Here is a 26608-nt window from a genome sequence, read left to right as displayed (position 1 = left end):
AATATGAGACTAGTCTGACTTTGATTCCTTTGTGGGTCAGATTGTTTTCTCTCTACATATTTATGGATATTTTGTCTTTACCCTTTCTATCAATCAGGATCCTCCGGTAGATGGATCATGTAAATAAGATTACTCACAGTGGTGTGGGCAGGATTAAGGGAACATGCTCTTAATTTGGGCTGGTGAGGCATTCAGAGAAGACTGGCAACACATAGAAATCATCACCACCTCTAGATATAAAAATGCTGCCAAGGAAATGATGTTACAGGGGCTTGTGTAAGCTGGAACTGTGGAGGAGGGGCTACCCGGTGGGAGTTGTCCTCTGGAGGGTTCTCAGCAAGATATGGTGTTGACAAAGTGAGGGAGTGAGGAGAGATACTGTGAACTATCTCTCCTCCTACCCTCATTGCTCAGCATTTCTGCCAGTGCCTTCTATTGGCCAAACTCAACCAGAAGGCATGTGGCAGGGAAGAGAACCTGGGCAGAAATATATGCAGAGGGCAGCCTCCTGAAGCACAGAGCAGGACAGAGAAGGGGCAAGAATGAGTCTGGATAGCTAAGGAGAATAACCAGTTCAAAATTATTGCCGGGACATATCTAGGTGATGGTCTTTGTGGACTCTTTAATCTGAAAATTGACATTTATTAATTATCTCAGAGGAGCGTTCGTGTAGTATAGGCTTGTCAATCACACATACTCTATTTTCTCTCCTTCACATTTTCTTCACTTTGTGCCCCTTATGACTATCTTCTCATTCATTCACCTTCTCTTTGTCCTTTTAACCTGTGTCCTTGGACAATTTCTCAAGTTTGTTCTCAGTATCAGGGAGTTAATTTTCTGGTATGTCAGTCGTGCTGTTTGAAGACTCCAGTGCAAAATTTGATTCTTGCATTGAAGCTGAGTGTTCTCTGTGAGGTTTCTTATTCCCAACACCTTCCTATTTTTCAGATCTTAATCTCCCCTATCATCTTCTATTTTTAGTTTATAGAGGCCATGTTCATTATCTTATCAAGGATACAATATTCCTAAAGCTATCTTCTGTTTTCCAGAGTAGTTTTTAGACATATACTTTTTGGGTTTTCCCCCCTTTCTCTTTAACTGAATACCTTTCTCTTAGCTTCCCCAGTATATTTTATTGTATACAGCTTTATTGAAATGTAATTTACATACCATAAATTCATTTTAGGTATAGAATTTAATGCTTTTTAGCAAATGTGCAGGGTTGTGGAACCATCTCCATAAGACAATTTTAGAACATTTCTATTGCTCCCAAAAAGATCTATAGTGCTCACTTGCAGTCACCTCCTGTTCTCACTTCTAACCGCAATCAAGCACTAATCTGTTTTCTAAATCTATAGCCTTGTATTCTCTGAATATTTCATACAACTGTAATCATACAAGTTTTGGCCCTTTGTATCTGGCTTCTTTCACTTAGCCTAATGTTTTTTAGGCTTACACATACCTTGTAATGTATATCAGTACTTTATTCCTTTTTTACTTCCAAATAATATTTGAATATGCATATATACATACACCACATTTTGTTTATCCATTCATCAGTCGAGGGACATTAGTTTTTTCCCCCCATTTTTATGAATAATGCTACTGTGAACATTCACATAAAAGTTTTTGTGTGGACCTGTGTTTTGGTTTCTCTTGGGTAGGTATCTAAGAGAATTTATGGGTCATACGATGCAGTTACACTAAACTTTTTAAAGAAACTGCCAAACTGTTTTCCAAAGTGGCTGCATCATTTTACATTCTTACCTGCAAAGGAGGAGGGTTCAATTTGGCAACACCCTGGCCAACTCTTACTGTCTATCTTTTTTGTTACAGCTCTTCTTTTGAGGTTTATTTACGTGCCATGTCTTTGTGGCTTAAATTTGTGTTTCTCTAATAATGTTGAACATCTTTTCCTGTGCTTATGTTCCATTCATGTATCATCTTTTGTGTAATATCCATTCAATTTTTGGTTCATTTTAATTGGATTGTTTGTCTACTTATTCTTGAGTTTTAATATAAACTTCATATATTCTGGGTACAAGTCTTGTATCAGATGTGTGATTTGCAATGTTTTCTGTGTCGCTTGTCTTTTCACTTTCTTTATGATGCCATCTGCAGTGCAAAAGGTTTTTATTTTGATGAAGTCCAACTTATGAATGTTTTTCTTATATCATTTATGCTTTTCATGTTATATCTAAGAAATCTCTGTCTAACCTGCAGGAAAATGACTACTGTTTTTCTAAGAGTTTTACTACTTTTGGCTATTACATTCAGCCTATGATCCATTTTGAGTTAACTCTTGTGTATGGTGTGAGTTAGGCATCTGAATTCATCTTTTTGCATGCGGATCTCCAATTGCCCCAGCACCGTTTGTTGAAAGATCCTTTCTCCACTGAAATGCCTTTGTCCAATGCACTTTTATCTCTTTTTCCACTTCTTTTTCCTTTTAGAAAATATCGTTGAATGTCAAACTTTCTTTTTTTTTTTAATTTTTTTTTTTAACGTTTATTTATTTTTGAGACCGAGAGAGACAGAGCATGAACGGGGGAGGGGCAGAGAGAGGGAGACACAGAATCCGAAACAGGCTCCAGGCTCTGAGCTGTCAGCACAGAGCCCGACGCGAGGCTCGAACTCACGGACCGTGAGATCATGACCTGAGCCGAAGTCGGCCGCTTAACTGTCGGAGCCACTCAGGTGCCCCTCAAACATTCTTTTTAAATTCAGTGTTGGCTCCAGCTACTCACTGTGCAATTTTTGCTTTGTTCCTCTCACTGCTCGCTTTCAGACCCAGAGTTATAGCACAACTTGATATGCACAGCCCTAACCCAACGTCTGATGGCTGGTAGACATCTATCTAGTTCTGGCCTTTTCTGAAGGAATATGAGAAACTCTACTACTGTAGCACTCAGGCATGTTATGAGGAAAATTTGAATCTTAGAAAAATTTGAAGCATCTTGTAGTTGTTTTCTTACCTTTAGTATGTGAAAAATAACAAACCCCAATTTGGGTGTTCCCAAGGCTTTTCTGCCTGTGTTTCTACCCGTGAAGCCCTGAGTAAGAAAAGAATATATCTGGGGCGCCTGGGTGGCTCAGTTGGTTGGGTGGCTGACCTCAGCTCAGGTCATGACCTCTCGGTCGGTGAATTGGAGCCCCGAGTTGGGCTCTGTGCTGACAGCTTGGAGCCTGGAGCCTGCTTCAGGTTCTGTGTCTCCCTGTCTCTCTGCACCTCCCCCACTCGCACTCTGTCTCTCTCTCAAAAAAAAAAAAACAACACATTATTTTTTTTTAAAAAAAGAAAAGAATATATCTAATGATTCATTGCCCAATTAATCATCTAGCTCTTTCCCTGCTAGAGTATTGGAGTATTGCAGTTTTAACAGCCTGAGAGCTGCTGATTGCAAATGAGCCGAGCTCTTTCTCCAGATACATGATAAAGCAGTACCTGTGCAATATCTATGCATGTGCTGGGGCAAGTAGGGTTGGGATGTAGAAGTGCTGGCTGGCTAGTTGTCTGTTTTTTAATAACTTTTTGAGGCATGTTTGTTACATGTCATATAATCATGTTTTTTACATGTCATATAATCAACCCATTCCAACTATGCAATTCAGTGATCTTTAAGTAAATTTTCCAAGGCATGCAATTACTACAATAAATTAGTTTTAGAACATTTTCATTACCTCATAATATCTCTCATACCCACTTACTGTTAAACCCCATCCTTCCCTCCCTCTTGCGACTCCAGACAACCATGAATCTGCTTCCTATATCTATTGATTTGCCCCTTCTAGACATTTCATATAAATGGAATCATACAATATATGCCTATTACATCCGGCTTTCACTTCACGTAATGTTTTTGAGATTCATCCATGTCATATCATGTATCAGTAGTTCATTCCTCTTTACTTTTTAAAGTTTGTTTACTTACTTTGAGGGAGAGACAGAGGGTGTGAGACAGAGAGAAAGGTAAGGGCAGAGGGAGAGGGAGACAGAGAATCACAAGCAGCCTCCGCACTATCAGCACAGAGCCTGATGCGGGGCTCGAACTCGAAACTGTGAGAACATGACCTGAGCAGAAACCAAGAGTCAGACGCTTAACTGACTGAGCCACCCAGACGTACCATTCCTTTTTTAAAAAATTTGCTGAATAGTATTGTATTGTATTGTATGGACACCATATTTTATTTATCCATTCACCAGTAGGTGCACATTTGGGTTGAGCTATTATGAATAATGCTTCTAGAATATTCTTGTGTAAATCCTTATGTGAAGACACGTTTTCATTCCTCTTGGGTATATACCTGAAAGTGGAATTGCTGAGTCATATGGCAAACTTGTGTTTAACCTTTTAAGAAACAGGGATGTTTGGTTTTGATTGGTCTGCATTTCCAGTTCTGTTTCAGACAGTAAAGGTTACACATAGATACATTATGTTTCTTTGTTGAATTCCACTGATGCTACTGTTGAAGGAAATTTTTCTCAGATTCTGGAAAATGCTTGACTGTTAACCTCAGTTACCAGTGTTACTGCATCTATATTTTTATCTTTGTGTTCAAGTATATCTTAGTAGAGAGAAAGTGATAAATTTGTGTTATATTTGGCCAAAATTCTTTTTTTTAATGTTTTATTTATTTTTGAGAGAGAGAGAAAGAGAGAGGGAAGAGGAGGGTCTGAAGTAGGCCCCATGCTGACAGCAGATAGCACGATGTGGGGCTCAAACCCATGGGCTTGAACCCATGAACCCCAAGATCATGAACTGAGCCAAAGTCAGCCACTTAACCAACTGAGCCACCCAGGCACCCTTATATTCACCCTAAATTCTTTCTAATTGACCAGCAATGTAAATGGTAAGTTTTCTTTAAAAAATAATACCTAAGGGAGCACTTAGTCTGTTAAGCATCCGCCTGTGGCTCAGATCATGATCTCACAGTTCGTGGGTTCAAGCCCCGCATCGGGCTCTGTGCTGACAGCTCGGAGCCTGGAGCCTGCTTTGGATTCTGTGTCTCCCTCTCTCTCTCTGCCCCTCCCCCACTTGTGCTGCCTCTCTCTCTCTCTCTCTCAAAACTAAAGAAATAAACATGAGAAAAAAGAGAGTTAAAAAATAATAATACCTTAAGAAATGAATCTGGTTCATCTGTGATTCCTATCCATAACTTCCTTAATATATGGAATATTTTATTTTTATTCCATTTATATCTCATGCTCTTATATTCATGTGTGTATTCCCCTTAGGTAGGTACTTATTTATTATTTATAAAGGCACTACTATGTGTGTAGCTGTTAAGTTGTTCTCATGTCTAAAAAAGATGCATGTCCACATGTGTATATCCTTTAGGATTATATCAAGGGACTAAGTAGATTTACTTAGCCTAGAATATGGTCCTTATTTTTGTTCAAATTCAAATTTCAGAAATCTAATGATTGTCCATTTATTCCAAAATTACTTTAAAATGAACTAATTTGGTCAAATACAATACAGTTCCAAAGGATATTACAGTACCTCTTAATATGAAGTAAAAGCAGATTGTAACATTTCAATGAGTATGTGTTCTTTAGTGATGTCTATAATAGGTTTCAAATTGTATGGTATATAGATAGAAGTTGCAGAGATTCTGTTTGTCCCTGTGTTTTATAATCCACTGAGCAGTGTTTAAGATATGCTGAAATTCCTTCCAGGGCCTAAAACACATACGTATATACACATGTATGTTCCAACACATATATACATATATTCACATATGCACATAGATATGCACACATACTCATACTCGTTTGCTCTATGAATGTGAACATACACATAAACACAAAACACACTCCATGGATGTATTATTTGATTTTAAGAGCTTGGGTTCAGTTTTTTCCTTATATCTATTGATTTGCCTTTTCTAGGCATTTCATATAAATGGAATCTTACAATATATGTCTATTATGTCTGGCTTCGGATGAAGCTTTTTAAAACATACTCTGTGTTTTTTTTTATTAAACCAATTACTTCTGCCCTTACTTTCTCTGTCCTTAAAAATGGAAAAGGGCCAGTTCCAAGAAATAGTTCATTGTCACTGAATTAAACCATGGAAACAAGATTTTTCTTTTAATCAATTTAAGAGTTGCAGACAAAACTCTTGTAATCATACTTTATTCATGATTTTTATTTTCTTGGCACATCAGAGAGACTATAAAGACTGTGATTGTCATGCTTTAGTCATAAATATTTTCATGTTTTCATAAATTCGTTAAAAGAAATTAACTCAGTCTTCTTTTTTTTAAACTTAGTCTTTCTTCTTATGCCATTTGTTTTCACATTATTTCAACTATGTCATAAATACCTATTATACTCTAAAACATATCTAAGTGGAATCCTCCTTAGTAGCAATCAAGAAAGATACAGGCAGGGGCGCCTGGGTGGCTCAGTTGGTTAAGCAGCCGACTTCGGCTCACGTCATGATCTCGCGGTCCGTGAGTTCGAGCCCCGGGTCAGGCTCTGTGCTGACAGCTCAGAGCCTGGAGCCTGTTTCAGATTCTGTGTCTTCCTCTCTCTGACCCTCCCCCATTCATGCTCTGTCTCTCTGTGTCTCAAAAATAAATAAACGTTAAAAAAATTTAAAAAAAAAGATACAGGCAAAGACAATCAGAATGATGTCGACATAAGAGAGTGCACATTAATAAGATGAAATTTATATGAATAAATGTGGAGGTCCTATAATGTGATTTTTTTTTAATTTACACAAATACAAAAGGATAGAAATATAGCTATTTACACAAAAAGAGGCGAAGGGAGTTTCATTGACCAAAAGCTATGTATGAGACCATGTCATATGATGAATGCTTAAAAGAACTGAGGAGTGGGCGCCTGGGTGGCTCAGTCGATTAAGCGTCCAACTTTGGCTCAGGTCATGATCTCGTGGTTTGTGGGTTTGAGCCCCACATGGGGCTCTGTGCTGACAGCTCAGAGTCAGGAGCCTACTTTAGATTCTGTGACTCCCTCTCTCTCTGCCCCTCCCCCGCTCACACTCTGTCTCTCTCTCAAAAAAAAAAAAAAGAAACATAAAAAAAAAAAGAACTGGAGAGTGTGTTTATATATGTATATGTATATATATATACATGTATATATATATATATACATGTATATATGTGTGTGTATATATATGTATATACATGCGGTATTTATGTATGTATATATATATACACATACATAGACACATACACACACACAGACACACATAGAGTAAAATCTTGGATTGCAAGTAACTTGTTCTGCGAGTGTTCTGCAACTAGCAAACATTTCTAATAAATTTTAACTTGATAAACGAGCCATGTCTTTCAATACAAGTAGTACATGAGGCCAAACATCACATGATCACAACTGAACCAATGGTTCTTGAAATTCACTTTGATATACAAGTGCTTTGGATTACAATCATGTTTCTGGAATGAATTATGCTCGCACACCAAGGTTTTACTGAATATGTATAACCTGAAGAAGAAAATACTTGACATGTGATCACTCTCTTCTAATGTTTGAAGGGATTTAATATAGAAGGAAAGGTAGATTTATTCTTTGAATCACTTTAAGTGATTTTTAATTTAAGTAGATTTGGGATCAAAATACAGGCATTTTATCCATCAGAGCCATTTGTAAAGGGATTGGGTGACTTACCACATGTAGAAGCCCAGCTCCTGCAAAAAGCACAAGAAAAGACTAGGTGGTATATAAAGGATTCCTGTAGGATGCTGAATGGAAGATTGCTTTTCTTAGTCACCTTTCACATATGTGACGTTAGTGGTCCAGGTCCACTGCCACTGGAGGGCCAAACAGGTTATATAAATGAGGGAAGCTGCTTTGTTAAGAGTGATGGAGCAAACTGGATATTGTATGTCTTAGTATTTAGTTCCAACCCGAGGATGTCATGCCATAATCAGACCTAACTTTACCAGACCTTCAGATTTTTCAAGCACAACTGGAGATCTTGATTTTTAAAATGTAAATTGTCCACATTTTAAAAATTGGCAACTAATTCCAAAATTTTTAAGGCACAACTATGGGCTGTCACCTTTTAACCTACTGTAGGAATTATTCCATAAATTTATATCTGCTCCTTTTCAGTACATTTCAGGAATGATGGAGAATTCTGACCTTTAAAATTTCATCATAGAATATCTTAAATGTGTAGAAAGAATCATTTTAAAGTACCTATGTACTCACCCCTTAGCATCCTGCCACTTCAGTGGCAATTGTAATGCACTTTCTGCATATTTCTCACAAGATTCTGAACAAAATCTTCTGTATTAATAAGGTAGAAGCTATTGAGACACCATATAAAAAAGAGAGGACAAATCATCATTTCAACTTATAAATGCTGGCTGCAGGTTTCCCCCCTTCGGGTCATTATAGAAAAGGCCATAAAGACCTGCTACCACTACAGAGCCATAATTTTCTAAATGCATTTTAGCTGCCAAATGCAATGGTGCTTAGAAATCAATTCATGAGCTATAGCAAATTAGAAGTGAATATAAAGCTTTGTATTTGCTGAAGATATTCATAGCTTAGTAAGTATACTAAGTAAGTGTACTATATTGTGGATTAAGGGTTCAAGGCATAAAATAATTTTTTAACAAGTATTATTTCAAAAGTGATTAACCAGGCTTTCAGATTTAAAAAAATAAACTCAACCTGGAAAGCTTTGTGTCCTAAATCTATTGCTTGTGTGAGACTTTCTGAGGCATTTGCATGGCTCCTATCCAAGTGTAATATATGATACGAATAGCAGAGAAGCATTGATTATTATGTTGTCTGCTTTTTAAAAGCAAGCTGGTCTTACTTTGGGATCAGTTTACTATCATAATTTGGAAGACCCACTAACAACCTATACCCTGCTCCAAAAGAGGGTTTCTACAATGATGTGAGAGTTTCTTATATTAGAAACTCTCTCCGGGCGCCTGGGTGGCTCAGTTGGTTGAGCGTCCGACTTCGGCTCAGGTCATGATCTCGCGGTCCGTGAGTTCAAGCCCCGCGTCGGGCTCTGTGCTGACTGCTCAGAGCCTGGAGCCTGTTTCAGATTCTGTGTCTCCCTCTCTCTCTGACCCTCCCCCGTTCATGCTCTGTCTCTCTCTGTCTCAAAAATAAATAAACGTTAAAAAAAAAAAAAACTCTCAACAGTAGCCTTGAGCCCCTTGGGGGTCCTACAGTAGCTCAGAGAATACAAAGACTAAGTCTTTCTAAGGATCCAGGAGTTGTTTTGATCATATGGTATGAAGCACACAATGGATAACAAGCAGTTATTGGTTCTATGTCCAACGTGGGCTTGAACTCACGACCCTGAGATTAAAGGTTGCGTGCTCTACCGACTGAACCAGCTAGGTGCCCTTACTGGGTCCAAACCTAACTTTTAAAAGGGATATTTTTCAAAAAAAAGTTTTTTATAAGACCCAACTATTACAATATGAACTCCAGCTTCCTTCCAAGTTCACTTCCTCTGGTTCTATAGTAACCACATCCCATTAAATAATGAACCTCCATTTCTCTCTCTCTCTCTCTCTCTCTCTCCCTAATATTTCTGGGATTAAATTCAAAATTAATTTTCTGGGATTAAATTCAATATTTTGCTCTTCAAGTTACTGGCTTACCTGAATTTCACTGTACTTACTAATCATGGAAAGTGAGTTCCAATGTAAAAACATTGAAGCATTATTAGCAAGCAATATGCTAGGAAAAAAGCAGAAGAGTTCCAAAGTAATTATTCGTACCAAACAATGACTTTCATGAAAGAAAGATACTGTGCAGCTCTAGAGCCATTCAAAGCCATGTGGCCCCGAGATAATCCTGATTCTTAAAAAGACAAAAAGATTCAAATGTTTCTCTTTCATTGGTATCCTGGCTTCCTAGCATGCTCTACAAAGTTCACTCATTAGTATTCCCTAGCAATAAAGAATTTATACAACTCTCTAGTCAACCTGACCTTGCTGTAGATATCTACCTTAGCACAAAGGGAGAAAGGTGAAGGAGTCAAGGAAAGGAAAACTTAGTGGATTCTTTTACTTAAAAATAAAATAACTAAGACAAATCTGGCACTGGTTTAAGGTTTTACAGCAAGAAAAGGAGCTTTTCCAGCTTTTAAAAGTGTTCATTAGGCATTCACTGGAGGTAAAAAAAAAAATGAACAACAGCAACAACAACAAAAAAAACACACAAGGTTTGGAAGCTTCATAACTCGGAAGATAGGAATGGGCTTGTAGGATAGAAAAGGAGATGACCTCCTGGCAGAAGAAGGTTGATTTATTCCTGCAGAACTGGGGCTCCGCCTCCATGATATACACTTCTGTATGCCAGATCTATCTCTCCACCTCTGTGACACGTACCTCTGTGTCAACATGCAGAAGGGGATCACTATCTTTCCTAAGAATGAAAAGTGCACAGCTTTTTAAATTTATTAGTATCTTCTAGGAACAAATTCCGGATTTGAACTGTTGATCAGTTTCCTTTTCTGAATCTTCCAAGGTTGTTTCTTGGAATAAATGAATTACTGGTTTCTTTCTTTTACTCTCTTCTCCATTCTGTTCTTTTCTGAATTCTGGTCTTCTTAACTAACAAGCATTAGAAATTTGCAAAATCTAATCCTTACGTTACAATTAAGGATTGTCTGGGTACAGCTTCCTTTAAATGCTTTATGTTTCTATTCTGTAAATTGGCTTAAGTAGAAAGTCTTTTAAAATTAAAGTTATTTTTCTTCCCATGCCTGGGAAAGCTATACAAACAAAAGAACAAACAATTTGATAAAACTTTAGTTTTAGTGGAATTGACAGATATATTTAAGAAACCTAGATCTAGGGAAGCACTGTAAATGTTATACATCACTTCTTCCTTAAAAGGAAGAAAAAAGCTAAGTTCAAATGGAAAAAATACTTCAAAAATGTGCCGAGCCAGACTGTGTAATAAACTTGACTGTTAGGATGAACTTTATTAGCTTTTAACTCCTATCACACCTTTGGTGCTAATTGAACACCTACTTTTATTAAAAGAAGCATCTGCAGTATAGAACTGAAAGGTGGCCTTTTATAACAATTTATTTAAAGCTCAGTTTTATTAAAAAATACTTTATGGAATCAAAATATTGTCAAAGGCAGGGGAAAAATAAAAACAAGGAAAGTACATTGAGCTTTATTAGTTCCTGTGTTTGATAACCCACTTCTACTCTTTTTCTTGACTTTTTACATGGGCCATTTGCTTTTCTGGAATTTGAATAAGGGATTTTTTTTTTCTTTCATAAATATCAACTGGGACTTTTTCAATTCCAATGGTGAAACATGGTTGAAAAACGTATCCACTTTTGCTTTGTAACCATTTAGTGGCTTAAAACAACAGTCATTTATTTACATAATTCTATGGTCCTCTATATGGATTATTGTGGTCTCAGTTGGGTCCTGGCATTTACTTTTGGCCAGCTGTCAGCTCAGAGGCTCTGCATCTGGAAGTTTGCTGACTATCGTCCAGGTCAGAGGGAATAACTAAGCCATGTGACTCTTTCCGTCCAGCAAACTATTCCACCCAGGCTTATCACATGGGGCAGCGTGTGTCCAAGACACAGTGAGCAGAGTGTGCAAGCGTCTCTTGAGGGTAGCGTCAGCGTCACCTCTCCTACCACATTTTACTCCCGCCATATTTTATTACTCCAAACAAGTCCCAAGTCCAGCCCTGTTTGAAGAGCCGCGGAAAGAGTCTCTGCCTCTTAATGGGGCACATTGCAAATGGACTGCCTACTGGAAAGGGAGAAATACAACTAGTTTTGTGAACAGTCTTACTGTGGAAAACCTAATCACTAATGTAAGTCTTAAGTCTAACGTATAATAGACAGTGGTTGGAACCCAAAGGTTAGGTGCCTTTATGCCGATAATTTCCTGACTATTTTTTGTAAACCCTTGGTGAGTTAGATAACACGGAAAATAACTTAGTTCACATCAGAATATTCACATTGGTGAATATTGGTGAATATTGGTGAATATTCACCTTGGTGTTTCTCCAAGGTGAGGAAAAGGGAAAGAGTGGGAGAGTCATTGACTTGGTCCTTCCATGAGTGAGAGCAAAGAGAAGGAACTTTAGAAAGCAACTTGGAGAAGAGTCTCTGTGACCTGGGCTTGAAGCCAAGGCTCTGGAGACTTTGAAGTTCAGCACCAGAACACAAACTGTGTGAGAGGAGCTGCTGAGTAGAAACCACAAAATCGGCCACAAAACCAAAGAATGTTGGTATCAGGTATCCTTTACAAATGAATTTGAGAGCCAAAATCTTAATTTTTGACACTGGGGAAAGTGGGATTGGTAAAAATCAAGAAAAATATTAGAGCGCCGTGAAGGTATATCGTATGTCCCATTTTAAATACTTTTCAGCTCATCATTTTTGCTCTTTAGGTTTTTTCTATTGAAAAGTTTTATTTTTATAAACTTTAAATGGAACTTTGGACTTTTATTTCTTTGTTTTAACCTTCTACCAACTTCTTGGATTCGAATGCTTCAAAAACAAATGTGTAAGAAACCAGGTCTAAGTGGTGGTCTCTGCATTCAGTTGATACTGTCTGAGCAACTACTTCATTCCAGGTATATTTCTAAGAGCCGGAGCTGTAAGGAACAACACATAGTTCCTGCGTGGGTGGAGCTCATGTTGCAGGATGAGGAGATAGGCATGAATCGAATACACAAGTCAGATGGTGAAAGGAGCTATGAAGAAAAATAAAGCGAGGTTAAGACGACAAGCAGTGCATGGAGCAAGAGACTAGAGGAGGTATTTTGTATGGAGTTATTTGTTGTTTTGTATGCAATCGTTGGGGAAGGACTCTGATTAGGGACCCTGAAGGAGTTGCTGGGGTGGATATGGGAGTGTAGGAAGGAAGAGTGCTTGTAGGCAGAGGAAAGGCCCCTCTTTGGAGCATGCTTGGCATGTCTGAGGAACCGCAAGGACGTTGGTGACACTAGAGCAAGGAAAGCAGGGGAGGAGAGTGGCGGCAGATGAGGCCGAAGAGCTTGTTTGGAGGAGGTGACGGAGGGTCTGCGTGGAGCAGAACAGTGATTCTCAGAGCACACTGTACTCACCGTGGGAACTTTGGGGAAAAAAAAAAATGCCTGAGCCTAACAGTGAAATATTTTAATTGGTCTTGGTTGAAGTCTGGTGAAGTCTTTTTAAAACATTACCGGGACAAATCCAGTGTGTAATTGAGGTCTCCTGTGCCTTAGTAAAGCATGGCTCTGATACTGAGTGAGGTGGAAAACTGCTGGGAGATTTTACAAAGAATGGCACGACGGGATAATCCTAGCTCGCTTCCTTCACCCACATTCTTTTTGGGCCCCAAGATCCTGTCTTCATATAGAGCTTGGGATCCTGCTTCACCCTTTTAAGGGAGGTGGTGGAGAATGTTTGTGAGCAAGATCTCTGGGCACTCTTGCCAGCCTATCCTCTGCCAGACTCTCTGGTAGGCATCCAGGATATAATAGGATGGAAGGAGGGAAGACTTCTAGAGCCTCTCCTGTTCCCCTTCAAAACGGGATGAAGCCTGTTTTAGTCCATTTCAGCTGCTATAACAAAGCACCACATACTGGGTGGCTTATAAACAACAGAAATTTATTTCTCACAGTTCTGGATCTTGGAAGTCTGATATCAGGATGCCTGCATGGCCAGGTGAGGGCCCTCTTCTAGGTTGCAGACTTGTTTACTCACTGGACAGAAAGGACTGGGGTGCTCTCTGAGTCTCTTTTGGTAAGGGCAATAATCCCATCCATGACCCATCCATCCCCTTATGACCTAAGCACCTCCCAAAGGCCCCATCTCCAAATGCCATCACATTGGACATGAGGATTTCAAGATAAGAATTTGGATGGGGGCGGGGGGGGGGGGGACGTAAACATTCAGACCATAGCAAAGCCAAGTTCCTGCTTCTTTCAGTTTTCCCCCAGTCTTAAATTGGTAATCCCCATTTCTCCTTCCCAATGTTGCCCTAAGTCGCAATATTTATAGGACAACTGTGAGAATCAATGAGTGTGTATGTCACTTCTGGTGACTCCTATGTTAAAAATAGAAAAATACATTGATTGTGTGTAATGTATATAAACTATGCCCCAAGCCCATGCAGCAGTGGTGGAATAGCATAGAGAAGAATATGCTCAGAAATAATATAATCCTGTACTTTTCTTCCTTTGGAGGAACATTGTAACGTCATTGTTCAGAACAAGAGCTCTGAAGCTGGATAACTTACCTCGGGATTCAACCACTTACTAGCTGATGATTTTTCCTTGGTGTGCTTCAGATAATGGTGCCAAACTCCTAAGACGGTTGCAAGATCAAATGAGTACTTACATACTAAGCAATTAGAAATGTGCACAGCAGGCATTTAGTGCTCATAAATCCTAGATATTAATACAGTTATGGTTTCCTTCTTGATTTCATCACTGTACAAATGGATCTCTTTAATTTTATCAAATACATAGGAGACTTTTATATATACTCTGTCTTTCGGTGCCATTTCAGGCAGGTTGTTTAATCGCTGAGAACATCAAGATGCTACCTATTAAGAAGCGGACCAAATTTCAACTGAGGAAAAAGGGCAGTCTCAAAACAAACAATTGTTTGTTTAGAACACAAACAACCCATTTTATATAATTGCTGTGCAAACATATTTTTTGGGAAAAAGTCTTGAATTCCTGGCCTTCACATGGATAAAAAGAACAGCAGTCTCTTTTGGGCTAGTTGGGGCAGGGAATGCAAAGAATTAAGACATGGGCAAGACATGTTTTCAACATATTTATCTAGTAGGAAGCGCCTACTTCGAGAGCAAAGATGAAATGTGAGATTTCGTTCTAGCATCCCAAACTGCTTCCCTGCAGAGGTGCCCAGATGACGAGGGGGAGATGATGAAAATTTATACTCACAAGAAAGAGACTGGATTTACATTATTTCTCCAACTTTCCCTATCCAGATGAGCCTCATCTTTGTTTTATTGGAGTCAGAAAGTTAATAAAAACTTGCTGGAATATGAAAAGATGATGAAATATTTATTGAACATTTAAATGTGATTATTAAAGGTACTTGGACTAGAGGCGCCTTAAAGGCTGTGTACCTTTATTCAGGAAGAAATCTTTTTTCAGGGCTGTGGGTTTGACACCTTGCTTGATTGCTATTCAAATAAAAGTAAAATAGAAAATGCCTCTTAGGAAACGATGGCCTGGTTTCAGCATTTCTCCTATATTAATTTAGAGGGCTCATTTTAACATTGCCCACAGGATAAAGTCTAAATTTCTCAGCTCCACAAGCTGACCTCAGCCCTGTAAGTGCCTTCTTCTGCCTCACCTCTGTAGTGCCTCTGCCTCCATTACTTTTTGTCAGAAAGGCAGTGAATGTATAAAGACACACCCATTCTCCTGACTCTTTGCTTCTTCTTTTATTTGGTTTTATGTTTGTTGACATTTTGTACATCCTTCAAAGATCAGCCATCTTAGATGATTTCCTCTGGTTTCTCCAGATCTGGGATCATATCTGCTTCTTTGTCCTCTCGATCTTTTGTTCTTCATTTATTGCCCTTAGTTAATTCTGTCTACTGTTTCAGTTAATTATCTGCATGCTTTTAACCATCATAAAGTTAGCTCTTTGGTGGGGAGGAGAATAAAATATTGCTCAGTCATATTTGTATAACTATATAGTATCATTTATATGCCAGAACCCAACAAATATCTATGGAATGAATGAAAAATAAAGACCCCCTCCAAAAAGCTCTCAGAATTAGAACATACCTCCCCTCATTTCCCTTGTATGATGGCCCTTTACCTCATGGCCATTGGAACTTCTACTTTTGTGTGTATGTTTCTTCTGTGACAGTCTGATTATGGATGCTTTTTTCTTGAAACAACCCTATTCAGTATCCTTCAAGATCTGACTCATGCCATCACCATCATTTATTCTCCTTACATTTTGTTACAGACATACTGAATTGTTTCCCAGAAATGGTTTTTCCACATGGAAGGCTTTGCTCTACCCTTTCTGCTCTTCTCTTTGACTGGCTTACTCCTCTTCTTCCAGATTCAAGATAAGATATTACTTCTTTCTGGAAATTATCCTTAGCTCCCCACACCATCTCCTCCCCAGAATGACTTAAGACTTTCTCCTTATGATCTAGTATAATAAAGATCAAAATGACTTGGGTCAAAACCTGATTCTGCTACTTGTCAAGCAATGATTTCAGACCAGTGCTTCTCAAACTTTATCATGCCTCAGGATCACCTAGAGCTTGTTAAATTGAAGGGATGTTTCAAGAATTAATTGAGATAATGTATGTAAAGTGTTTGACATGAATTCGTGCTCAATCAATGCCAGTTAATATTATCTTTACATTATCATTGCTTTCATCACACTGTAGTAAATTGCAGACCGAAAAGACCATTTACCAGGTAAATTAGGAACCTCATAATAAGCAGTGATCACGCTGGTTTTATTATTATTGTATCACAGGTACCTTATGAAGTGCATTAGTAAGCACTAATAAATGTATAAAAATATATTCAAAATAAAAGTATTCAGTAAATATTTAATAAAGTGAATTTGAGTGCTTCTTTGTAGGTAGCCCCTACGCAGACTGTTCCAGGATTCCCTAGTTCAGCTTGCTATATTCTTGGGTTTTCTTGGGACTGTTTTGGCTGATTGGTTTGTAAACCACTTTTGGTTATGGCGAATCAGTCCCCACAGCTTTTGTTTCTAAGATTATACAAGCAACATAGCATCTTTCTGTAAAGAAGTGGAAATAAGCACACAGGCCATTCATTTGGATCTGTAGTTTAAATTTCATACTGAATGCAAACAGTTGCAGCAATGCAGCCTCTGCCTTCTGGGCCTGAACATATGCCTACATTGAACACTGGATATGGGTTAGAAAGGAACATGGGAAAAATGTAATTTGAAGTTCTTTGCAAATTTCATGAAACCTCCTCTTTTGAGAAGCCTTTCCTGCCTTTATATTCGCTCTATATCCCCATCTTCCTCTTTGACCTCACAACCTCCTATTTTATATTTGTTCATTAGTTCAGCAAATATTTTTCCCAATATCTGTCATGTGATGAAGTACTATCCTAATAGTGGTGATGCCATGCTAAGACAAAGCCCCTGCTTCACAGAACCTAAAGCATGGCATTTACCAATCAGTATAATTGTTCGCTTCTCTGTCTCCCATGGTGTATTCTGAGCTTCCTGATGATAAGTGTACTATTTAATTGATATTTGGATATCCAGTACAATATTAGGTATATGGTAGGTATTCATACATATGGATTATTATTTATACAGAAGGACCCTTCTTATTATATTAGTGCTGAGAAATGGAACAGAGTACCAGGGATCGTATATTGCTGTTCCGTGAAAGGATTTGGCACTAGATATGTATTTTTTGACCTACAAAGTGTTGTTTGTCTGAATTTCAGTTAGGGCCAACCAATACAAAATCCAGATTCCTAGCTACTCTAGGAAAAGCCCACATTCCTGTATTGTACCAATCAGCTGAAGCTAATTCCCACTCAGCCTGCTCCTTTATTTATTTTTTTAACTTTATGTATTTATTTTGAGAGAGAGAAGGGAGAGAGCATGCAAGTGGGGCATGAGAGCGAGGGGCAGAGAGTGAGGGACAGAGAATCCCAAGCAGGCTCCGTGCCATCAACGTGGAGCCTAATGCAGGGCTTGATCTCACAAACCGCGAGATCCCGACCTGAGCCAAAATCAAAGTGAGACACCTAACCGAGTGAGTCACCCAGTCAGCCTGCTCCTTTAGAAAGAACATGTCCTCTCCGTTTCACTGTAACCATCCCCTACATACTACACGTTTGTATGGGTATCTGTGTATTGTATTTGTTTGCGTAGATATGTGGTGAGGAAAGAGTAAAATTGTTCCAATTCTACACAAACCCAGTAAAAGTTTGTCTTTACAAGCTTATAGAAACCTGCCTTTGACTGGAAATACCCTATTCCTCTTTTTTCCCCCCCTTTGGTGATGTAGAATGCTAACAAGGATTTGCTTTCATTTGGAATATATCGCATATTGGGTCATCAGTCTGAATTTTATCCAGGTTGTTCTCTGCAGCTCCACGGTAGATTTCCTGCCCTTCCTCAGATTATTTAGATGATTGCCACTTACTCTTCTACTGTGAAGTATTTCCCAGTCTGAAGAAAAAATCTACGTGGTTTGGTGTTTTTTCCTCCTTTATGATTATTGAACTAACACTTTTTATTTGGCTTGGTGTGGTCACATGACATTAGACACTTAAAAACATAAAATGGAGTTAAAATGATAGTTCACCAAACTAAATACATCCCTGCTTTGTTTCAGCTATCCTTAAAAAGAAGAGGAAGCAAAGATTTGCCAAAATCCGAAAAAAAGACTCAACAGACTCCCACAGAGGTATGTGGAGATAAAATTTCAACTGGTACATCAAGTATTATGCAAATGTACATAATAACGATCTTCGTCTGTAAGTGGACATGGTAGCCAGATACACTCATGCAAAGGAAAGTTTACATCCATTATGTGCTATACATACAGGCAGTATAAAGCATTCAGTATCGTGGCTTGTAATGTTAACACTAACTAACATCCCTGTTATTGCTTTTACGCAATAAGCACATAGCAATATGCCATTTGTACCTTATGTATCGCTATGTTTGAGAAATGTACGCATGGGGCTAATCTTGTTCACTCATAATTAATAAAGTCAATAGAATGGGTGTTCCTATAGCATTAGGAGTGAGTAAAGAAAGGAATGTTGTAGGAAGAGGTGGTGAGGGGAGAGAGAGGCTGGTGATAAGAGCCCTAGAAGGAAGTAATTATCTATGCCGGTGATTAGAGAAGCAAAAAAAAAGGAAACGAAGGAATAGAAATAAAAGTTAAAAGATGTATTCGGGGGTGTCTGGCTGACTCAGTCAGTGGGGCATGAGATTCTTGATCTTGGGGTTTGGGGTTGTGGGTTTGAACTCCACATAGGGTGCTGAGATTACTTAAAAATAAAATCTTTTAAAAAATGTATTCAACATGGGCTTGTTAAGAACTTTAGAAATATAGCCACAGTAAAGACTCTGAAAAGACTCTGAAAGCTCGGCTTTCAGGGTGAGCAGAAAGTACTAATGGATGTAATGAAGGAGATTTTAAGACAGAAGAGGAAATATTTGGGGACAGAAGTGACATTATGGCTCTCTAAAAACACTTAGCTAGTCAGGGACTTTTAATTGCATAAGTTGGAATCTCATACTATAGCATACCTTTTTTTAAAATTTTTACAAGGCATTTTCTCGTTAGATAATAATTTTACCTGAAGCAATGTTTAAATATCCAAAATTTGAAAAAGTGTGCCTCCATTTTTTTTAAAGCACAGCATAATAAATGTTTATCTTTCCTTTTCTTCTCTCTTCCTGCTCTGTTCTTAGTTAATATTTCTCCTGGTTCTAGCACAAGGACATTGATAGACTTTAGCAGTTCAAAAATCCCAGACAGTCTCATATTAAGATCATTACTCCACTTTCTATCTTTCTCATGGTTTCCTTAATAAATGCAAATATGCTCTGTCACTACAACTTTCTCACTCTGTCTTTGCCATAACTTTAGCCACCTGTCTCCATGTATTTTGCTAAGGATCATTTCACATGTTGCCATCAATTCTCTCCACCTCATTGAAGGAGAAGGGGCTATATTCTCCCTGTTCTAAAATCCTAAGTCAGCTTTAATCAGCAGTTTACTTTTTTAAAAACCCACATGTGGCCTATTGTTATACTTCCTGTGTTAAAGTTTATTTATTTTTTTCAACCATACTCTCTAATCCAGGAATGCTTATCTGTTTCCAACTCTTTTGTTTCTAACTTGTTTCTAACTCTATGACCCTCCCACTCCATGTGCACTTGGGTACCTTTCTGTAAAAGACATCCACAGCTTTCATCAGTTTGTTAGTGGGACCTGGGATCTTACAGCAGTCAAGAAACATTGCAGTCCACCAGTTGTTATGTCATGGCCCAAATGCCTGGGAAATTCCTAAGTATGCTGTTGTGGCCTTTGAAGTCCCTGCTAGTGTTTCCGGTTCATTTATTTTCAGAGATCATTACCTGTAGGGTTTTTAAAAACCCACCCCAGCAGATTGGTCAGAACTGTCTCGGGTGGGAGATTTCAATTATAAAGTAGTCACAGATCATTCTATTGCTCAGTCAGGGTTGAGGACCATTGATTCTTAGATTACTGCAAGCATCCCATTCTATTGTAATTCTTGTTTACATATTCAGCTCCCATACTTAGCCAGGGGAGATTGTAGTCATGGGTCATGTTATTCATCTTTAACTTGTCAGTGTCTAGTGTCTGACACTGCAACATGTTCAATATGCACTTTTGGATACTCCTGTGTCCCCTTTTGCTAGGTTAAGCCAAATGAAATTGTCAACCTGCTGTGATTTTGACCCAAGCAATTTCATATGGTTCAACCTCCTATTATTTGTACAGCTTTGTACTTCATTTTTATTTGCTTCAGCTTCTCTGATGAATTGTTTACATGCTCCTTCAGCAGCACAGTGACTTTACTGAGAAATGGTTTTGCGTGACAATTAAGAACAGTAGCATGCCAGCTGTATGGCCTTAGATAAGTTACTTATTCTTTCTATGCCTTTGTTTCCTCATCTATAAAATGGGATCGTAATAGAGCATTCTTGTACAAATTAAATGAGTTTAATGCATGTAATTCATTTAGAGTGTAATGTAGCTTCTGGCAGTGGCTGAGTCAAAGCCAGACTCCTCTCACTTCTTTTGGCCCCTCATCATCTTTATGCTCCCCTTCTTCACAGGTCATTTGTGCTTTCTTAAGAGTGAGTCTTTGGGTGCTGGGGTGGCTCAGTTGGTTAAGCATCCAATTCTTGATTTCGGCTCATGTCATGATCTCATGGTTCGTGACATAGAGCCCTGCATCAGGCACCATGCTGACAGAGCAAACTCCGGGTTTCTCTCTCCCTCTCTCTCTGCCCCTCCCCCTGCCTCAAAATAAATAAATAAACTTAAAAAAAAAAGAGTATGTCTTTAACATACACAAAAATAAGAGACAACGTGCTTCTCATTTCAAAGCATTACAATGTTTCTTGCCTAGCATTCACTGTGGAAAATAAGAGCAAGCATGTACTGCTCAGTTGCTGTCAACCAGACACTTTCCCTACCATCTCTGATTTAACATTTTCAGCATTTACATACAGTATTTCCCTGCTCAGTTGCAAATGCAGCTACAGTAGTTAGGTGACAGGCTGAGCCTGCAGGGCACATTAGCGTACAGGGTTCTTAAGTTCTCAGCACTGCAGAAACTATCATTTTGTATCTTGAGAAGATTTCTTTAAAACAAATAAAAAATAGTGACTATCGTGCCCATCATTCTCCTTCCCTCATAGTGACTTTGTTACATGTAGTATATGTCCAAGTCTTAAAATAATATTTATGTTTTCATTCCTTTGGGCAGGAGAGCTTACATATACACAAATCAGATATCCTTCTTTTTTATACTTGCTTAACATAGCCTAGTAAGGTGTTACTCTGCTCCAATCTGTGGCTTATATCACATCCACTGCTGTTTGGGTTAGATTCAAACTGCAGCATTTTACTTTTTTTTTTTTTTTTTTTTTTTTTACTAGCAAATAAATGCCTTGCCTTGCAATCAAGGAGTTCTATCATACGTGTAGCTCAACCTAACCCCCCAGTCTCCCCTACTCTTACTTCCCAACAAAGCCTAGTCTATATAAAAGCATATTTGATAAGCATACTGCTGCATCACGTTTCTATTCAAACATCGTTTCAAATTCTTACATGATATTTGACTCCTGCGCCCACCAACCCTTTAATCATTTCTTCTGGGTCTCTCTTTCTTTCCCTCCTCTTTTTGGTTGCTTTCAAAGCCATTGTCATAGCTTCAACCATCACCTCTACGCATTCTCATGTTCTCCCCTTTGGACCTGAAGTCTCTGCAGGGTCAGAGTATATAATCTTTGTCATCTTGGGCCTGAAATTCCACTTGCCTGTTGATAGATGTTTCCACTAGATGGCCCTCCACTGACAGCCCTCAAAGGCAGTAGTTTAATACACTTAGATCTATTGTGTTCATACCTGCTCCTCTTGGCTCATTCTCTATCCCTGTTATTAGCGGCCTCATCCATCAAGACACCTAAGCTGGAAACATCAGGGTTCTCTTTGCTCCTCCTGTTGCTGTGCTATTAAACATTGTAATGTGTCCTTGCTTTTATCCTCACTGAATTAGTGTGAGGGCCCAACACACAGTCTCTTGCAAAGCACCTTCTCTCTTCCCTTGTGAAATGGATTCTCATGTCAGCTCTACATGACGTGGGACATACATTCTCATTCTTCTCTCTTGCTGTGCTCCTGAGGTTCTCTCTTGTCTTTTCTCTGTGCTTCTGTCCTTTCTTCTAAACCTCTTCTAGAGGAAAGCATACAGGCCAACACATCTAATTTTTTTTTTTTTTATTTTTCCCCAATATCCTAATTTTCTTTTCTTGGGCTGCTTTTCTAGAGGCAACATGTACAGTGGAAAGAATAAGAGTTTTGGAATCAGTCAGAATACAGATGTGCTCTGTCACTTATTAACTTGTGCTCTACTGGTTTACTAACCTCTCTGAAGCTCATCTCCTTTTCTATAAAGTAGACCTAGATCACCTTCCTCACAGGGCTAATGTCAGGGCATAATAATATAAAGAATGGGATGGTCAGGCTCTGCACACTCAGCAGCTCTCAACCCTTCCGTACTAATTCTCATTAGCAGATGGGAGGACAGGAGACCTGTGCCCTGCTCTCTCCATCTCTTTCATCTCTCTCCATCTTTTCATCTCTTTCATCTCATATTTAATGAGCATCTCTGGCAGAAACTTATTATTCTCACCTTCACCACCAGTGGTTGCTGCTACTTTAGCACAACTCATCTCAAGCACCGCTGACTCATGGCTGGGAAAGGAAGGCATTTTTATTTCCACTTAAACATGAGGAAAACAAAACCCACAGAAGTTACATAAGTGACCCAAAGTATGTACTTAGAAGAGAGTTTTGGGAAACTGTCTCCGGGAGATGTGTCCCTGGACAAATGTGCTTTCATATTAGCTCTGAGCCTGTGCTACCGTCCATTTACCAGACAGAGCCAACTTTATCCATTTCAGGCTGATGGGGAATACATTTTACTTTTCAAGTGATCTGGATGAAACACTGTCCAGTTTCTCCTTGGACGTGCCAGGCCGGTGTTAAAATTCCCTTACTTTAACGCCTTTAAAAGGCAATTCTGCTTTGAATAAAGATGGAAGAAGAGATTACCCTCTTTGACCATTTAGAGTGATCATAAGCTTGAGAGTCAGGCAGAAATGAATTCAAATTTCACCTTTGTCTTTTGCCACTTACCAGCTCTGTAACCTTGAACAAGTTATTGAACATCTTTAAACCAAGTATTTCAATGTATACTACTTAGTAAGTTTACTAACGTTAAATTAGGTCACATGTATAAAGAACTTTACAGAAAATGGCTGAGAGTCAGTGCTCAGTAAATGGCAGTGAGTGCATGTTAAGTCCACGTTCCTTCCAGGGAATAGGTTTCACATTTATTTATAGACAGGGGAATTCATATCATGTAAAACATACAAAACAAACGTTATTGAAATGACATCCCAACAGTTGTGTGCAGTTACAACATATGATAATCGCTGAATAGTGATGACCACAGTGTTTCTCTTTTTGTTTCCAGGATGTGCTATTGTCCTAATTTTTTATCTGCCAAATAATCTTTTTTTTTTTATATGATTTTTTTAACGTTTATTTATTTATTTATTTATTTTTTCAAGATGAGCATATGGAAGTTTATTTTTTTTTTTATTTTTTAATATATGAAATTTACTGTCAAATTGGTTTCCATACAACACCCAGTGCTCATCCCAAAAGGTGCCCTCCTCAATACCCATCACCCACCCTGCCCTCCCTCTCACCCTGCCCTCCCTCCCACCCCCCATCAACCCTCAGTTTGTTCTCAGTTTTTAACAGTCTCTAATGCTTTGCCAAATAATCTTAAATGATTTGTAGAAAGTATACGTCATCTACTTTTCTCTCGCGCTTTGTCTCTCTCGTTGAATCTTAATTACAAGAAAAAGCCATTATTTTTGCAGGTGTCCTCTTTGTTTTCTCGATTTACATAAAATGATGTATTCCTCTTCCCTTCTTTTCCTCAAATGAGGAGGACAATGAAGATCTAAAATGCCAGCTGCAGTTCGTGAAGGAAGAAGCCGCTTTGATGAGAAAGAAGATGGCCAAGATTGATAAAGAAAAGGACAGATTCGAACACGAGCTTCAGAAGTACAGATCCTTTTATGGGGATCTGGACAGTCCTCTGCCCAAAGGAGAAGCGGGGGGCCCTCCCAGCACCAGGGAGGCTGAACTCAAGCTGCGGCTGCGACTGGTGGAGGAAGAAGCCAACATCCTGGGCAGGAAAATCGTCGAACTGGAGGTGGAGAACAGAGGCCTGAAGGCCGAACTGGACGACCTGAGGGGGGACGACTTCAACGGCTCGGCCAACCCCCTCATGAGGGAGCAGAGCGAATCCCTGTCGGAGCTGCGGCAGCACCTGCAGCTGGTGGAAGACGAGACGGAGCTGCTGCGGCGGAACGTGGCCGACCTGGAGGAGCAGAACAAGCGCATCACGGCGGAGCTCAACAAGTACAAGTACAAGTCCGGCGGCCACGAGAGCGCGCGGCACCACGACAGCGCCAAGACCGAGGCTCTGCAGGAGGAGCTGAAGGCGGCACGCCTGCAGATCAACGAGCTCAGCGGCAAGGTCATGCAGCTGCAGTACGAGAACCGCGTGCTTATGTCCAACATGCAGCGCTACGACCTGGCCTCGCACCTGGGCATCCGCGGCAGCCCCCGCGACAGCGACGCCGAGAGCGACGCGGGCAAGAAGGAGAGCGACGACGACTCGCGGCCGCCGCACCGCAAGCGCGAAGGGCCCATCGGCGGCGAGAGCGACTCGGAGGAGGTGCGCAACATCCGCTGCCTGACGCCCACCCGCTCCTTCTACCCGGCGCCCGGGCCCTGGCCCAAGAGCTTCTCCGACCGGCAGCAGATGAAGGACATCCGCTCGGAGGCCGAGCGCCTGGGCAAGACCATCGACCGGCTCATCGCCGACACCAGCACCATCATCACCGAGGCCCGCATCTACGTGGCCAACGGGGACCTGTTCGGACTGATGGATGAGGAGGACGACGGCAGCCGCATCCGCGAGCACGAGCTGCTCTACCGCATCAACGCGCAGATGAAAGCCTTCCGCAAGGAGCTGCAGACCTTCATCGACCGCCTGGAGGTGCCCAAGTCTGCGGAAGACCGCGGCGCCGAGGAGCCCATATCCGTGAGTCAGGTACAGTTCTGCCTATTGCGAGCCACGGCGATGGCGAGGCAGGTCCGCGGATTCGTGGTCCCTGGCGGGGCGTCTCCGCGCACCGACCTCCACGCCCCGCTTTAGGGACCCCCCCCCTTCCCCCCGCTCAGAGCCTCACTGGGCTTGGTGGCCCCACAGCACACTGTTTTCTCACACTGTCCTTCTTCAGGCCTCAGGTCTCCATAACCCAGTCACTTAGTAACGACCTCCCCGCTGTTGTGTTTAAAAAGGAAATGTGCACACACACCCTCAGTTTTTGTGTCAAGATTAAAGGATGTTGAAGATACATCATTATTTGTCAGCATGTTCGGTACTACTCTACTGATTCTAACTGATCAACCTGCAAGAAGATCCCAAATGGGAATCTTCAGTTGTAGATTTGCAGGTTCAAGATTAAACCCAAGATTCAAGTTGGGTTTAAAGTAATTTTTTTTTTCATTACTAAATATCCAGGAGTATCGTATAACTACTGACAGATGTACAAACCCGCAATAAAGAGAGGTGATATTGTGTCTAGAGCCCCACCAAGAGGAAAAACTGGAAGCCTCTCCTTTGCCACGAATGGTGGTAACATGATCATTATTTCTAGAAACACATCACTGCCAGCTCTCTAGCTGAGAATCTCAGGACTGGGGAAGGAGTGTTTTACGTTAGCTTTAACGCAACGCTAATTCAAAGAAATAGTAATAACTATTCCCGAACAGGGAAAACCAGCATTTTTCCTTCATCCTAATTTGTAGAGGCACAACTGATGAATTGGACTGAGCTGCTCTAGCCAGGTATGGTGGCCAAAGACCCATGCATTTTGTCAGAATTAACCACATAAAAGGGAATTTGTAAAACATAGGCACTGCTACCTCTCTGGCAAGCCTCCTGTCCAGTATCCATTGGAGAAGCCACGGAAGTACAAGAGCATGCATGGCTTTTAAGACACGCAAGAGATTTACACTCAAAAATCAGTCACTACACAGAAGCATGACATTAAATTAACTGCCTGTTAGTCACAACTAGAAAAATTGCAACCCTATTGCTTATTTACCTTGCATGTTGCTCTGCTTTGCTATGGAAAAAAAAGTTTTATGATACAACTTGTTGGATTTTGAAATGTTAAAGCTTATTTTTTTTTTTCTCTAATTATGTCAAATAGTTGGTTTTTAGTTTCCTTG

At 39.8% G+C, this 26608-nt stretch overlaps 1 protein-coding gene across 3 annotated transcripts in view; it reads left to right on the top strand.

Moving 5' to 3' along the window:
- SOGA3 (SOGA family member 3) overlaps positions 1 to 26608 on the top strand; it is a 62388-nt gene that overhangs the window by 16547 nt on the left and 19233 nt on the right. For all 3 annotated transcript variants that reach the window (XM_042987138.1, XM_042987139.1, XM_042987137.1), the window contains exons 5-6: positions 18347 to 18418; positions 24246 to 25421. In XM_042987138.1, the coding sequence (XP_042843072.1) occupies positions 18347 to 18418; positions 24246 to 25421 (1248 nt within the window). The remainder of the gene's footprint in view (positions 1 to 18346; positions 18419 to 24245; positions 25422 to 26608) is intronic.

This window comes from Panthera tigris, chromosome B2 (assembly GCF_018350195.1).
Source record: "Panthera tigris isolate Pti1 chromosome B2, P.tigris_Pti1_mat1.1, whole genome shotgun sequence".
NCBI lineage: Eukaryota > Metazoa > Chordata > Mammalia > Carnivora > Felidae > Panthera > Panthera tigris.
The sequence above is the reverse complement of the archived record's forward strand: the minus strand, read 5'-3'. Positions and strand labels throughout refer to the sequence as shown.